Source organism: Somniosus microcephalus, unplaced genomic scaffold (genome assembly GCF_052327205.1).
Source record: "Somniosus microcephalus isolate GS21.2 unplaced genomic scaffold, FLI_Smic_1.0 unresolved_chr1, whole genome shotgun sequence".
NCBI lineage: Eukaryota > Metazoa > Chordata > Chondrichthyes > Squaliformes > Somniosidae > Somniosus > Somniosus microcephalus.
Window position 1 is genome coordinate 87820742 of NW_028225179.1, and position 16232 is coordinate 87836973.

General features: G+C 55.4%; 1 protein-coding gene across 1 annotated transcript in view; it reads right to left on the reverse strand.

Annotated features, from left to right (window-relative positions):
• Window positions 1-16232, reverse strand: part of LOC147095568 (scavenger receptor cysteine-rich domain-containing protein DMBT1-like) — a 185314-nt gene that overhangs the window by 98368 nt on the left and 70714 nt on the right. The window contains exon 8 of the mRNA XM_085973662.1: window positions 2149-2463. Within this exon, the coding sequence (XP_085829788.1) occupies window positions 2149-2463 (315 nt within the window). The remainder of the gene's footprint in view (window positions 1-2148; window positions 2464-16232) is intronic.

Below are 16232 nucleotides of genomic sequence, written 5' to 3' on the forward strand. Positions count from 1 at the left end.
TGCAGGCTCGATGGGCCGAAATGGCCTCTATCTGCACTGTGGGGTTTCTGTGATTCTGTGAAGCGGGTAACTCCGCTCTCTCGAGCGGGTAACTCCGCTCTCTCGAGCGGATAACTCCACTCACCCGAGCCGGTAACTCCTCACACCCGAGCAGGTAACTCCTCTCACCCGAGCAGGTACCTCCCCTCACCCGAGCAGGTAACTCCCCTCACCCGAGCAGGAAACTCCTCTCACCCGAGCAGGTAACTCCACTCACCCGAGCAGGTAACTCCTCTCACCCGAGCAGGTAACTCCTCTCACCCGAGGGGGTAACTCCACTCACCCGAGCGGGTAACTCCACTCACTCGAGCGGGTAACTCCACTCACCCGAGCGGGTAACTCCACTCACCCGAGCAGGTAACTCCACTCACCCGAGCAGGTAACTCCACCCACTCGAGCAGGTAACTCCACTCACCCGAGCGGGTAACTCCTCTCACCCGAGCAGGTAACTCCTCTCAGCCGAGCAGGTAACTCCACTCACTCGAGCGGGTAACTCCACTCACCCGAGCAGGTAACTTCACTCACCCGAGTGGGTAACTCCTCTCACCCGAGCGGGTAACTCCACTCACCCGAGCAGGTAACTCCACTCACCTGAGCAGGTAACTCCTCTCACTCGAGCAGGAAACTCCACTCACTCGAGCGGGTAACTCCACTCACCCGAGCAGGTAACTCCACTCACTCGAGCGGGTAACTCCTCTCACCCGAGCGGGTAACTCCACTCACCCGAGCTGGTAACTCCACTCACCCGAGAAGGTAACTTCACTCACCCGAGCGGGTAACTCCACTCACCCGAGCGGGTGACTCCTCTCACCCGAGCGGGTAACTCCACTCACTCGAGTGGGTAACTCCACTCACTCGAGCAGGTAACTCCACTCACCCGAGCAGGTAACTCCACTCACTCGAGCGGGTAACTCCACTCACCCGAGCGGGTAACTCCACTCACCCGAGCGGGTAACTCCACTCACCCGAGCAGGTAACTCCTCTCACCCGAGCAGGTAACTCCACTCACCCGAGCAGGTAACTCCACTCACCCGAGCAGTTAACTCCTCTCACCCGAGCAGGTAACTTCACTCACCCGAGCGGGTAACTCCTCTCACCCGAGCAGGTAACTCCTCTCACCCGAGCAGGTAACTCCTCTCACCCGAGCAGGTAACTCCACTCACCCGAGCAGGTAACTCCTCTCACCCGAGCAGGTAACTCCACTCACCCGAGCAGGTAACTCCTCTCATCCGAGCAGGTAACTTCACTCACCCGAGTGGGTAACTCCTCTCAACCGAGCTGGTAACTCCACTCACCCGAGCGGGTAACTCCACTCACCCGAGCAGGTAACTCCACTCACCCGAGTAGTTAACTCCACTCACCCGAGCAGGTAACTCCTCTCACCCGAGCAGGTAACTCCACTCACCCGAGTAGTTAACTCCACTCACCCGAGCAGGTGACTCCTCTCACCCGAGCAGGTAACTCCTCTCACCCGAGCAGGTAACTCCACACACCCGAGCAGGTAACTCCACTCATCTGAGCAGGTAACTCCTCTTTTCCGAGCAGGTAACTCCGCTCACCCGAGCAGGTAACGCCACTCACCCGAGCAGGTAACTCCACTCATCTGAGCAGGTAACTCCTCTCATCCGAGCAGGTAACTCCTCTCATCCGAGCAGGTAACTCCGCTCACCCGAGCAGGTAACTCCTCTCACCCGAGCAGGTAACTCCTCTCAACCGAGCAGGTAACTCCACTCACCCGAGCAGGTAACGCCGCTCACCTGAGTAGTTAACTCCTCTCACCCGAGCAGGTAACTCCTCTCACCCGAGCAGATAACTCCTCTCACCCGAGCAGGTAACTCCTCTCACCCGAGCAGGTAACTCCTCTCACCCGAGCGGGTATCTCCTCTCATCCGAGGAAATAACTCCACTCACCCGAGCAGGTAACTCCTCTCACCCGAGCAGGTAACTCATCTCACCCGTGCGGGTAACTCCATTCACCCGTGCGGGTAACTCCACTCACCCGTGCGGGTAACTCCTCTCACCCAAGAAGGTAACTCCACTCACCCGAGAAGGTAACTCCATTCACCCGAGCAGGTAACTCCAATCACCTGAGCAGGTAACTCCACTCACCCGAGCAGGTAACACCAGCGTCCTTGCTGTGTGTGCAGTTATTGACACCCGCTGAGTTGGCAGAGCACTGATCGAGGGCAGGTTCTGTCCCATTACAACTCACATCATCCAACCAGATGTCCCCAGTCCCCGCTCCATAGTATGCGCCCCCTGTAGCTGATACGGCCGTCCCACAGTTCAACAGTCTGCAGACCACACTTGCTGCATTTAGATTCCAGCCATTGTCGCAGACGGATCCCCAGATGGATTTACGATAGACCTCAACTCTCCCGGTGCACATGTTGTTACCATTCACCAGCCGTACGGGCATCGGACCTGGAATAGAGATGGGAACACGGTTAATTTGGTCTGGGAATACCTGGACTTTCACTGGAGACGTCGCTGGACATTTGGGCTCAGGTGTCAGGCTCCTCCCAATCGTGGTCAGCACAGAGATCTTGTTACTGGATCAGAAATCCAATGGCCTGGATCAGTAATCCATGGGCCTGGATCAGTAATCCATCGGCCTGAATCAGTAATCCATGGGCCTGGATCAGTAATCCAATGGCCTGGATCAATAATCCACGGGCCTGGATCAGTAATCCAGCGGCCTGGATCAGTAATCCAGTGGCCTGCATCAGTAATCCATGGGCCTGGATCAGTAATCCAACAGCCTGGATCAGTAATCCATGGGCTTGGATCAGTAATCCAATGGCATGGATCAGTAATCCAACAGCCTGGATCAGTAATCCATGGGCCTGGATCACTAATCAAATGGCCTGGATCAGTAATCCATGGGCCTGGATCAGTAATCCAATAGCCTGGATCAGTAGTCCAGCGGCCTGGATCAGTAATCCAGCGGCCTGGATCAGTAATCCAATGGCCTGGATCAGTAATCCATGGGCCTGGTTCAGTAATCCAAAAGCCTGGATCAGTAATCCATGGGCCTGAATCAGTAATCCATGGGCCTGGATCAGTAATCCAATGGCCTGGATCAGTAATCCATGGGCCTGGATCAGTAATCCATGGACCTGGATCAGTAATCCAATGGCCTGGATCAGTATTCCGTGGGCCTGGATCAGTAATCCGTGGGCCTGGATCAGTAATCCAATGGCCAGGATCAGTAATCCATGGGCCTGGATCAGTTATCCATGGGCCTGGATCAGTAATCCATGGGCCTGGATCAGTAATCCATGGGCCTGGATCAGTAATCCAACAGCCTGGATCAGTAATCCATGGTCCTGGATCAGTAATCCATGGTCCTGGATCAGTAATCCAACGGCCTGGACCAGTAATCCGGACAGCCATTGTTTGTATCCCCCGAGGGCAGTTTAAGAACAAAAACAAAAAAGGAGCAGGTAACCCCACTCCCCTGAACAGGTAAATCCACTCCCCTGAACAGGTAACTCCACTCCCCTGAACAGGTAACCCCACTCCCCTGAACAGGTAACCCCACTAACCCTGAACAGGTAACTCCACTCCCCTGAACAGGTAACCCCTCTCCCCTGAACAGGTAACTCCACTCCCCTGAACAGGTAACCTCACTCCCCTGAACAGGTAACCCCACTCCCCTGAACAGGTAACCTCACTCCCCTGAACAGGTAACCCCACTCCACTGAACAGGTAACCCCACTCCCCTGAACAGGTAACTCCACTCCCCTGAACAGGTAACCCCACTCCCCTGAACAGGTAATCCCACTCCCCTGAACAGGTAACCTCACTTCCCTGAACAGGTAACCCCACTCCCCTGAACAGGTAACCTCACTCCCCTGAACAGGTAACTCCACTCCCCTGAACAGGTAACTCCACTCCCCTGAACAGGTAACTCCACTCCCCTGAACAGGTAACCCCACTCCCCGGAACAGGTAACTCCACTCCCCTGAACAGGTAACTCCACTCCCCTGAACAGGTAACCCCACTCCCCGGAACAGGTAAATCCACTCCCCTGAACAGGTAACTCCACTCCCCTGAACAGGTAACTCCACTCCCCTGAATAGGTAACTCCAGTCCCCTGAACAGGTAACTCCACTCCCCTGAACAGGTAACCACACTCCCCTGAACAGGTAACCCCACTCCCCTGAACAGGTAACCACACTCCCCTGAACAGGTAACCCCACTCCCCTGAACAGGTAACCCCACTCCCCTGAACAGGTAACTCCACTCCCCTGAACAGGTAACCCCACTCCCCTGAGCAGGTAACTCCACTCCCCTGAACAGGTAACTCCACTCCCCTGAACAGGTAACCACACTCCCCTGAACAGGTAACCCCACTCCCCTGAACAGGGAAGCCCACTCCCCTGAACAGGTAACCACACTCCCCTGAGCAGGTAACCCCACTCCCCTGAATAGGTAACCCCACTCCCCTGAATAGGTAACCCCACTCATCTGAACCGGTAACCCCACTCATCTGAACAGGTAACCCTACTCCCTGAACAGGTAACCCCACTCTCCTGAACAGGTAACCCCACTCCCCTGAACAGTTAACCCCACTCCCCTGAACAGGTAACCCCACTCCCCTGAACAGGTAACCCCACTCCCCTGAACAGGTAACCACACTCCCCTGAACAGATAAACCCACTCCCCTGAACAGGTAACCCCACTCCATTGAACAGGTAACCACACTCCACTGAACAGGTAACTCCACACCCCTGAACAGGTAACCCGACTCCCGTGAACAGGAAACCCCACTCCCCTGAACAGGTAACTCCACACCCCTGATCAGGTAACCCCACTCCCCTGAACAGGTAACCCCACTCCCCTGAACAGGTAACCCCACTCCACTGAACAGGTAACACCAATCCACTGAACAGGTAACTCAACACCCCTGAACAGGTAACCCCACTCCCCTGTACAGGTCACCCCACTCCCCTAAACAGGTAACCCCACTCCCCTGAGCAGGAAACCCCACTCCACTGAACAGGTAATCCCACTCCCCTGAACAGGGAACCAGACTCCCCTCAACAGGTAACTCCACTCCCCTGAACAGATAACCACAATCTGCTGAACAGTTAACCCCACTCCCCTGAAGAGGTAACTCCACTCCCCTGAACAGGTAACCCCACTCCCCTGAACAGGTAACCCCACTCCCCTGAACAGGTAACTCCACTCCCCTGAACAGGTAACCCCACTTCAATGAAATGCTAACCCCACTCCCCTGAACAGGTAACTCCACTCCCCTGAACAGGTAACAACACTCCCCTGAACAGTTAACTCCACTCCCCTGAACAGGTAACCCCACTCCCCTGAAAAGGTAACCCCACTCCCCTGAACAGGTAACCACACTCCCATGAACAGGTAACACCACTCCCCTGTACAGGTAACTCCACTCCCCTGAACAGGTAACCCCACTCCCCTGAACAGGTAACCACACTCCCATGAACAGGTAACACCACTCCCCTGAACAGGTAACTCCACTCCCCTGAACAGGTAACCCCACTCCCCTGAACAGGTATCCCCACTGCCCTGAGCAGGTAACCCCACTAACCCTGAACAGGTAACCCCACTCCCCTGAACAGGTAATCCCACTCCCCTGAACAGGTAAACCCACTCCCCTGAACAGGTAACTCCACTCCCCTGAACTGATAACCCCACTCCCCTGAACAGGTAACTCCACACCCCTGAACAGGTAACCCCACTCCCCTGAACAGGTAACCCCACTCCCCTGAACAGGTAACGCCAATCCACTGAACAGGTAACTCCACACGCCTGAACAGGTAACTCCACACCCCTGAACAGGTAACCCCACTCCCCTGAACAGGTAACCACACTCCCCTGAACAGGTAACTCCACACCCCTGAACAGGTAACCCCACTCCCCTGAACAGGTAACCCCACTCCCCTGAACAGGTAACCCCAATCCACTGAACAGGTAACCCCACTCCACTGAACAGGTAACCCCACTCCCCTGAACAGGTAACCCCACTTCCCTGAACAGGTAACCCCACTCCACTGAACAGGTAACCCCACTCACCTGAAAAAGGTAACCCCACTCACCTGAACAGGTAACTCCTCACACCTGATCAGGTATCCCCACTCCCCTGAACAGGTAACCCCACTCCACTGAACAGGTAATCCCACACCCCTGAACAGGTAACCAGACTCCCCTCAACAGGTAACTCCACTCCCCTGAACAGGTAACCCCAGTCTGCTGAACAGTTAACCCCACTCCCCTGAACAGGTAACCCCACTCCCCTGAACAGGTAACCCCACTCCCCTGAACAGGTAACCCCACTCCCCTGAACAGGTAACCCCACTCCCCTGAACAGGTAACCCCACTCCCCTGAACAGGTAACCCCACTCCCCTGAACAGGTAACCCCACTCCCCTGAACAGGTAACTCCACACCCCTGAACAGGTAACCCCACTCCCCTGAACAGGTAACCCCACTCCCATGAACAGGTAACCCCACTCCACTGAACAGGTAACCCCACTCCACTGAACAGGTAACTCCACACCCCTGAACAGGTAACCCCACTCCCCTGAACAGGTAACCCCACTCCCCTGAACAGGTAACCCCACTCCACTGAACAGGTAACCCCACTCCCCTGAACAGGTAACCCCACTCCACTGAACAGGTAACTCCTCACACCTGATCAGGTATCCCCACTCCCCTGAACAGGTAACCCCACTCCCCTGAGCAGGTAACCCCACTCCACTGAACAGGAAATCCCACTCCCCTTAACAGGTAACCAGACCCCCCTCAACAGGTAACTCCACTCCCCTGAACAGGTAACCCCACTCCCCTGAACAGGTAACTCCACTCCCCTGAACAGGTAACCCCACTCCCCTGAACAGGTAACCCCACTTCACTGAAATGCTAACCCCACTCCCCTGAACAGTTAACTCCACTTCCCTGAACAGGTAACTCCACTCCCCTGAACAGTTAACTCCACTTCCCTGAACAGGTAACCCCACTCCCCTGAAAAGGTAACCCCACTCCCCTGAACAGGTAACTCCACTCCCCTGTACAGGTAACTCCACTCCCCTGAACAGGTAACTCCACTCCCCTGAACAGGTAACTCCACTCCCCTGAATAGGTAACTCCAGTCCCCTGAACAGGTAACTCCACTCCCCTGAACAGGTAACCACACTCCCCTGAACAGGTAACCCCACTCCCCTGAACAGGTAACCACACTCCCCTGAACAGGTAACCCCACTCCCCTGAACAGGTAACCCCACTCCCCTGAACAGGTAACTCCACTCCCCTGAACAGGTAACCCCACTCCCCTGAGCAGGTAACTCCACTCCCCTGAACAGGTAACTCCACTCCCCTGAACAGGTAACCACACTCCCCTGAACAGGTAACCCCACTCCCCTGAACAGGTAAGCCCACTCCCCTGAACAGGTAACCACACTCCCCTGAGCAGGTAACCCCACTCCCCTGAATAGGTAACCCCACTCCCCTGAATAGGTAACCCCACTCATCTGAACCGGTAACCCCACTCATCTGAACAGGTAACCCTACTCCCTGAACAGGTAACCCCACTCTCCTGAACAGGTAACCCCACTCCCCTGAACAGTTAACCCCACTCCCCTGAACAGGTAACCCCACTCCCCTGAACAGGTAACCCCACTCCCCTGAACAGGTAACCACACTCCCCTGAACAGATAAACCCACTCCCCTGAACAGGTAACCCCACTCCATTGAACAGGTAACCACACTCCACTGAACAGGTAACTCCACACCCCTGAACAGGTAACCCGACTCCCGTGAACAGGAAACCCCACTCCCCTGAACAGGTAACTCCACACCCCTGATCAGGTAACCCCACTCCCCTGAACAGGTAACCCCACTCCCCTGAACAGGTAACCCCACTCCACTGAACAGGTAACACCAATCCACTGAACAGGTAACTCAACACCCCTGAACAGGTAACCCCACTCCCCTGTACAGGTCACCCCACTCCCCTAAACAGGTAACCCCACTCCCCTGAGCAGGAAACCCCACTCCACTGAACAGGTAATCCCACTCCCCTGAACAGGGAACCAGACTCCCCTCAACAGGTAACTCCACTCCCCTGAACAGGTAACCACAATCTGCTGAACAGTTAACCCCACTCCCCTGAAGAGGTAACTCCACTCCCCTGAACAGGTAACCCCACTCCCCTGAACAGGTAACCCCACTCCCCTGAACAGGTAAACCCACTCCCCTGAACAGGTAACCCCACTTCAATGAAATGCTAACCCCACTCCCCTGAACAGGTAACTCCACTCCCCTGAACAGGTAACAACACTCCCCTGAACAGTTAACTCCACTCCCCTGAACAGGTAACCCCACTCCCCTGAAAAGGTAACCCCACTCCCCTGAACAGGTAACCACACTCCCATGAACAGGTAACACCACTCCCCTGTACAGGTAACTCCACTCCCCTGAACAGGTAACCCCACTCCCCTGAACAGGTAACCACACTCCCATGAACAGGTAACACCACTCCCCTGAACAGGTAACTCCACTCCCCTGAACAGGTAACCCCACTCCCCTGAACAGGTATCCCCACTGCCCTGAGCAGGTAACCCCACTAACCCTGAACAGGTAACCCCACTCCCCTGAACAGGTAATCCCACTCCCCTGAACAGGTAAACCCACTCCCCTGAACAGGTAACTCCACTCCCCTGAACTGATAACCCCACTCCCCTGAACAGGTAACTCCACACCCCTGAACAGGTAACCCCACTCCCCTGAACAGGTAACCCCACTCCCCTGAACAGGTAACGCCAATCCACTGAACAGGTAACTCCACACCCCTGAACAGGTAACTCCACACCCCTGAACAGGTAACCCCACTCCCCTGAACAGGTAACCACACTCCCCTGAACAGGTAACTCCACACCCCTGAACAGGTAACCCCACTCCCCTGAACAGGTAACCCCACTCCCCTGAACAGGTAACCCCAATCCACTGAACAGGTAACCCCACTCCACTGAACAGGTAACCCCACTCCCCTGAACAGGTAACCCCACTTCCCTGAACAGGTAACCCCACTCCACTGAACAGGTAACCCCACTCACCTGAAAAAGGTAACCCCACTCACCTGAACAGGTAACTCCTCACACCTGATCAGGTATCCCCACTCCCCTGAACAGGTAACCCCACTCCACTGAACAGGTAATCCCACACCCCTGAACAGGTAACCAGACTCCCCTCAACAGGTAACTCCACTCCCCTGAACAGGTAACCCCAGTCTGCTGAACAGTTAACCCCACTCCCCTGAACAGGTAACCCCACTCCCCTGAACAGGTAACCCCACTCCCCTGAACAGGTAACCCCACTCCCCTGAACAGGTAACCCCACTCCCCTGAACAGGTAACCCCACTCCCCTGAACAGGTAACCCCACTCCCCTGAACAGGTAACCCCACTCCCCTGAACAGGTAAACCCACTCCCCTGAACAGGTAACTCCACACCCCTGAACAGGTAACCCCACTCCCCTGAACAGGTAACCCCACTCCCATGAACAGGTAACCCCACTCCACTGAACAGGTAACCCCACTCCACTGAACAGGTAACTCCACACCCCTGAACAGGTAACCCCACTCCCCTGAACAGGTAACCCCACTCCCCTGAACAGGTAACCCCACTCCACTGAACAGGTAACCCCACTCCCCTGAACAGGTAACCCCACTCCACTGAACAGGTAACTCCTCACACCTGATCAGGTATCCCCACTCCCCTGAACAGGTAACCCCACTCCCCTGAGCAGGTAACCCCACTCCACTGAACAGGAAATCCCACTCCCCTTAACAGGTAACCAGACCCCCCTCAACAGGTAACTCCACTCCCCTGAACAGGTAACCCCACTCCCCTGAACAGGTAACTCCACTCCCCTGAACAGGTAACCCCACTCCCCTGAACAGGTAACCCCACTTCACTGAAATGCTAACCCCACTCCCCTGAACAGTTAACTCCACTTCCCTGAACAGGTAACTCCACTCCCCTGAACAGTTAACTCCACTTCCCTGAACAGGTAACCCCACTCCCCTGAAAAGGTAACCCCACTCCCCTGAACAGGTAACTCCACTCCCCTGTACAGGTAACTCCACTCCCCTGAACAGGTAACCCCACTCCCATGAACAGGTAACACCACTCCCCTGTACAGGTAACTCCACTCCCCTGAACAGGTAACCCCACTCCCCTGAACAGGTAACCCCACTCCCCTGAACAGGTAACCACACTCCCATGAACAGGTAACACCACTCCCCTGAACAGGTAACTCCACTCCCCTGAACAGTTAACCCCACTCCCCTGAACAGGAAGCCCCTCTGCCCTGAGCAGGTAACCCCACTCCCCTGAACAGGTAACCCCACTCCCCTGAACAGGTAACCCCACTCCCCTGAACAGGTAACCCCACTCCCCTGAACAGGTAACCACACTCCCCTGAACAGGTAACTCCACTCCCCTGAACAGTTAACTCCACTTCCCTGAACAGGTAACCCCACTCCCCTGAAAAGGTAACCCCACTCCCCTGAACAGGTAACTCCACTCCCCTGTACAGGTAACTCCACTCCCCTGAACAGGTAACTCCACTCCCCTGAACAGGTAACTCCACTCCCCTGAATAGGTAACTCCAGTCCCCTGAACAGGTAACTCCACTCCCCTGAACAGGTAACCACACTCCCCTGAACAGGTAACCCCACTCCCCTGAACAGGTAACCACACTCCCCTGAACAGGTAACCCCACTCCCCTGAACAGGTAACCCCACTCCCCTGAACAGGTAACTCCACTCCCCTGAACAGGTAACCCCACTCCCCTGAGCAGGTAACTCCACTCCCCTGAACAGGTAACTCCACTCCCCTGAACAGGTAACCACACTCCCCTGAACAGGTAACCCCACTCCCCTGAACAGGTAAGCCCACTCCCCTGAACAGGTAACCACACTCCCCTGAGCAGGTAACCCCACTCCCCTGAATAGGTAACCCCACTCCCCTGAATAGGTAACCCCACTCATCTGAACCGGTAACCCCACTCATCTGAACAGGTAACCCTACTCCCTGAACAGGTAACCCCACTCTCCTGAACAGGTAACCCCACTCCCCTGAACAGTTAACCCCACTCCCCTGAACAGGTAACCCCACTCCCCTGAACAGGTAACCCCACTCCCCTGAACAGGTAACCACACTCCCCTGAACAGATAAACCCACTCCCCTGAACAGGTAACCCCACTCCATTGAACAGGTAACCACACTCCACTGAACAGGTAACTCCACACCCCTGAACAGGTAACCCGACTCCCGTGAACAGGAAACCCCACTCCCCTGAACAGGTAACTCCACACCCCTGATCAGGTAACCCCACTCCCCTGAACAGGTAACCCCACTCCCCTGAACAGGTAACCCCACTCCACTGAACAGGTAACACCAATCCACTGAACAGGTAACTCAACACCCCTGAACAGGTAACCCCACTCCCCTGTACAGGTCACCCCACTCCCCTAAACAGGTAACCCCACTCCCCTGAGCAGGAAACCCCACTCCACTGAACAGGTAATCCCACTCCCCTGAACAGGGAACCAGACTCCCCTCAACAGGTAACTCCACTCCCCTGAACAGGTAACCACAATCTGCTGAACAGTTAACCCCACTCCCCTGAAGAGGTAACTCCACTCCCCTGAACAGGTAACCCCACTCCCCTGAACAGGTAACCCCACTCCCCTGAACAGGTAAACCCACTCCCCTGAACAGGTAACCCCACTTCAATGAAATGCTAACCCCACTCCCCTGAACAGGTAACTCCACTCCCCTGAACAGGTAACAACACTCCCCTGAACAGTTAACTCCACTCCCCTGAACAGGTAACCCCACTCCCCTGAAAAGGTAACCCCACTCCCCTGAACAGGTAACCACACTCCCATGAACAGGTAACACCACTCCCCTGTACAGGTAACTCCACTCCCCTGAACAGGTAACCCCACTCCCCTGAACAGGTAACCACACTCCCATGAACAGGTAACACCACTCCCCTGAACAGGTAACTCCACTCCCCTGAACAGGTAACCCCACTCCCCTGAACAGGTATCCCCACTGCCCTGAGCAGGTAACCCCACTAACCCTGAACAGGTAACCCCACTCCCCTGAACAGGTAATCCCACTCCCCTGAACAGGTAAACCCACTCCCCTGAACAGGTAACTCCACTCCCCTGAACTGATAACCCCACTCCCCTGAACAGGTAACTCCACACCCCTGAACAGGTAACCCCACTCCCCTGAACAGGTAACCCCACTCCCCTGAACAGGTAACGCCAATCCACTGAACAGGTAACTCCACACCCCTGAACAGGTAACTCCACACCCCTGAACAGGTAACCCCACTCCCCTGAACAGGTAACCACACTCCCCTGAACAGGTAACTCCACACCCCTGAACAGGTAACCCCACTCCCCTGAACAGGTAACCCCACTCCCCTGAACAGGTAACCCCAATCCACTGAACAGGTAACCCCACTCCACTGAACAGGTAACACCACTCCCCTGAACAGGTAACCCCACTTCCCTGAACAGGTAACCCCACTCCACTGAACAGGTAACCCCACTCACCTGAAAAAGGTAACCCCACTCACCTGAACAGGTAACTCCTCACACCTGATCAGGTATCCCCACTCCCCTGAACAGGTAACCCCACTCCACTGAACAGGTAATCCCACACCCCTGAACAGGTAACCAGACTCCCCTCAACAGGTAACTCCACTCCACTGAACAGGTAACCCCAGTCTGCTGAACAGTTAACCCCACTCCCCTGAACAGGTAACCCCACTCCCCTGAACAGGTAACCCCACTCCCCTGAACAGGTAACCCCACTCCCCTGAACAGGTAACCCCACTCCCCTGAACAGGTAACCCCACTCCCCTGAACAGGTAACCCCACTCCCCTGAACAGGTAACCCCACTCCCCTGAACAGGTAACCCCACTCCCCTGAACAGGTAACTCCACACCCCTGAACAGGTAACCCCACTCCCCTGAACAGGTAACCCCACTCCCATGAACAGGTAACCCCACTCCACTGAACAGGTAACCCCACTCCACTGAACAGGTAACTCCACACCCCTGAACAGGTAACCCCACTCCCCTGAACAGGTAACCCCACTCCCCTGAACAGGTAACCCCACTCCACTGAACAGGTAACCCCACTCCCCTGAACAGGTAACCCCACTCCACTGAACAGGTAACTCCTCACACCTGATCAGGTATCCCCACTCCCCTGAACAGGTAACCCCACTCCCCTGAGCAGGTAACCCCACTCCACTGAACAGGAAATCCCACTCCCCTTAACAGGTAACCAGACCCCCCTCAACAGGTAACTCCACTCCCCTGAACAGGTAACCCCACTCCCCTGAACAGGTAACTCCACTCCCCTGAACAGGTAACCCCACTCCCCTGAACAGGTAACCCCACTTCACTGAAATGCTAACCCCACTCCCCTGAACAGTTAACTCCACTTCCCTGAACAGGTAACTCCACTCCCCTGAACAGTTAACTCCACTTCCCTGAACAGGTAACCCCACTCCCCTGAAAAGGTAACCCCACTCCCCTGAACAGGTAACTCCACTCCCCTGTACAGGTAACTCCACTCCCCTGAACAGGTAACCCCACTCCCATGAACAGGTAACACCACTCCCCTGTACAGGTAACTCCACTCCCCTGAACAGGTAACCCCACTCCCCTGAACAGGTAACCCCACTCCCCTGAACAGGTAACCACACTCCCATGAACAGGTAACACCACTCCCCTGAACAGGTAACTCCACTCCCCTGAACAGTTAACCCCACTCCCCTGAACAGGAAGCCCCTCTGCCCTGAGCAGGTAACCCCACTCCCCTGAACAGGTAACCCCACTCCCCTGAACAGGTAACCCCACTCCCCTGAACAGGTAACCCCACTCCCCTGAACAGGTAACCACACTCCCCTGAGCAGGTAACTCCACTCCCCTGAACTGATAACCCCACTTCACTGAACAGGTAACCCCACTCCCCTGAACAGGTAACCCCACTCCCCTGAACAGGTAACTCCACACCCCTGAACAGGTTACCCAACACCCCTGAACAGGTAAACCCACTCCCCTGAACAGGTAACCCCACTCCACTGAACAGGTAACCCCACTCCACTGAGCAGGTAACTCCACACCCCTGAACAGGTAACCCCTCTCCCCTGAACAGGTAACCCGACTCCCCTGAACAGGTAACCCCACTCCACTGAACAGGTAACTCCACACCCCTGAACAGGTAACCCCACTCCCCTGAACATGTAACCCCACTCCCCTGAACAGGTAACCCCACTCCACTGAACAGGTAACCCCACTCCACTGAACAGGTAACTCCACACCCCTGAACAGGTAACCCCACTCCCCTGAACAGGTAACCCCACTCCCCTGAACAGGTAACCCCACTCCACTGAACAGGTAACCCCACTCCACTGAACAGGTAATCCCACTCCCCTGAACAGGTAACCCCACTCCACTGAATAGGTAACTCCTCACACCTGATCAGGTATCCCCAGTCCCCTGAACAGGTAACCCCACTCCCCTGAGCAGGTAACCCCACTCAACTGAACTGGTAACCCCACTCCCCTGAACAGTTAACCAGACTCCCCTCAACAGGTAACTCCACTCCCCTGAACAGGTAACCCCAGTCTGCTGAACAGTTAACCCCACTCCCCTGAAGAGGTATCTCCACTCCCCTGAACAGCTTACCCCACTCCCCTGAACAGGTATCCCCACTCCCCTGAACAGGTAACCCCACTTAACTGAAATGCTAACCCCACTCCCCTGAACAGGTAACTCCACTCCCCTGAACAGGTAACTCCACTCCCCTGAACAGTTAACTCCGCTCCCCTGAACAGGTAACCCCACTCCACTGAACAGGTAACCCCACTCCCCTGAAATGCTAACCCCACTCCCCTGAACAGGTAACTCCACTCCCCTGAACAGGTAACTCGTCTCCCCTGAACAGTTAACTCCACTCCCCTGAACAGGTAACCCAACTCCCCTGAACAGGTTACCCCACTCCCCTGAACAGGTATCTCCACTCCCCTGAACAGGTAACCCAACTCCCCTGAACTGGTTACCCCACTCCCCTGAACAGGTAACTCCACTCCCCTGAACAGGTAACCCCACACCCCTGAACAGGTAACCCCACTCCCCTGAACAAGTAACCCCACTCCGCTGAACAGGTAACACCACTCCCCTGAGCAGGTAACCCCACTCCCCAGAACAGGTAACTCCACTCCGCTGAACAGGTAACCCCACTCCCCTGAACAGGAAACTCCACTCCCCTGAACAGGTAACCACACTCCCCTGAACAGGTAACCACACTCCCCTGAACAGGTAACCCCACTCCCCTGAACAGGTAACTCCACTCCGCTGAACAGGTAACTGCTCTCCCGTGAACAGGTAACTCTACACCCCTGAATAGGTAACCCCACTCCCCTGTACAGGTAACCCCACTCCCCTGAACAGTTAACCCCACTCATCTGAGCAGGTAACCCCACTCCCCTGAACAGGTAACCCCACTCCACTGAACAGGTAACTCCACTCCCCTGATCAGGTAACTCCACTCCCCTGAGCAGGTAACCGCAGTCCTATGAACAGGTAACCCCACTACCCTGAATAGGTGACCACACTACCTGAACAGTTAACCACACTCCCTTGAGCAGGTAACTCCACTCCCCTGAACAGGAAACCCCACTTCCCTCAACAGGTAACCCCACTCCCCTGAACTGGTAACTTCACTCCCCTGAATAGGTAACCAAACTCCCCTGAACAGGCAATGCCACTTTACTGAACAGGTAACCGCACTCCACTGAACAGATGACCCCACTCCCCTGAACAGGAAAGTCCACTCCCCTGAACAGGTAACCCCACTCCCCTGAACAGGTAACCCCACAGCCCTGAAATGGTAACTCCACTCCCCTGAACAGGTAACACCACTCCCCTGAACAGGTAACTCCACTCCCCTGAATAGGTAACCGCACTCCCCTGAACAGATAACGCCACTCCCCTGAACAGGTAACCCCTCTTTACTGAACAGGTAACCCCACTCCCCTGAACAGGAAACTCCACTCCCCTGATCGGGTAACCCCACTCCCCTGAACAGGTAACCCCACTCCACTGGACAGGTAACC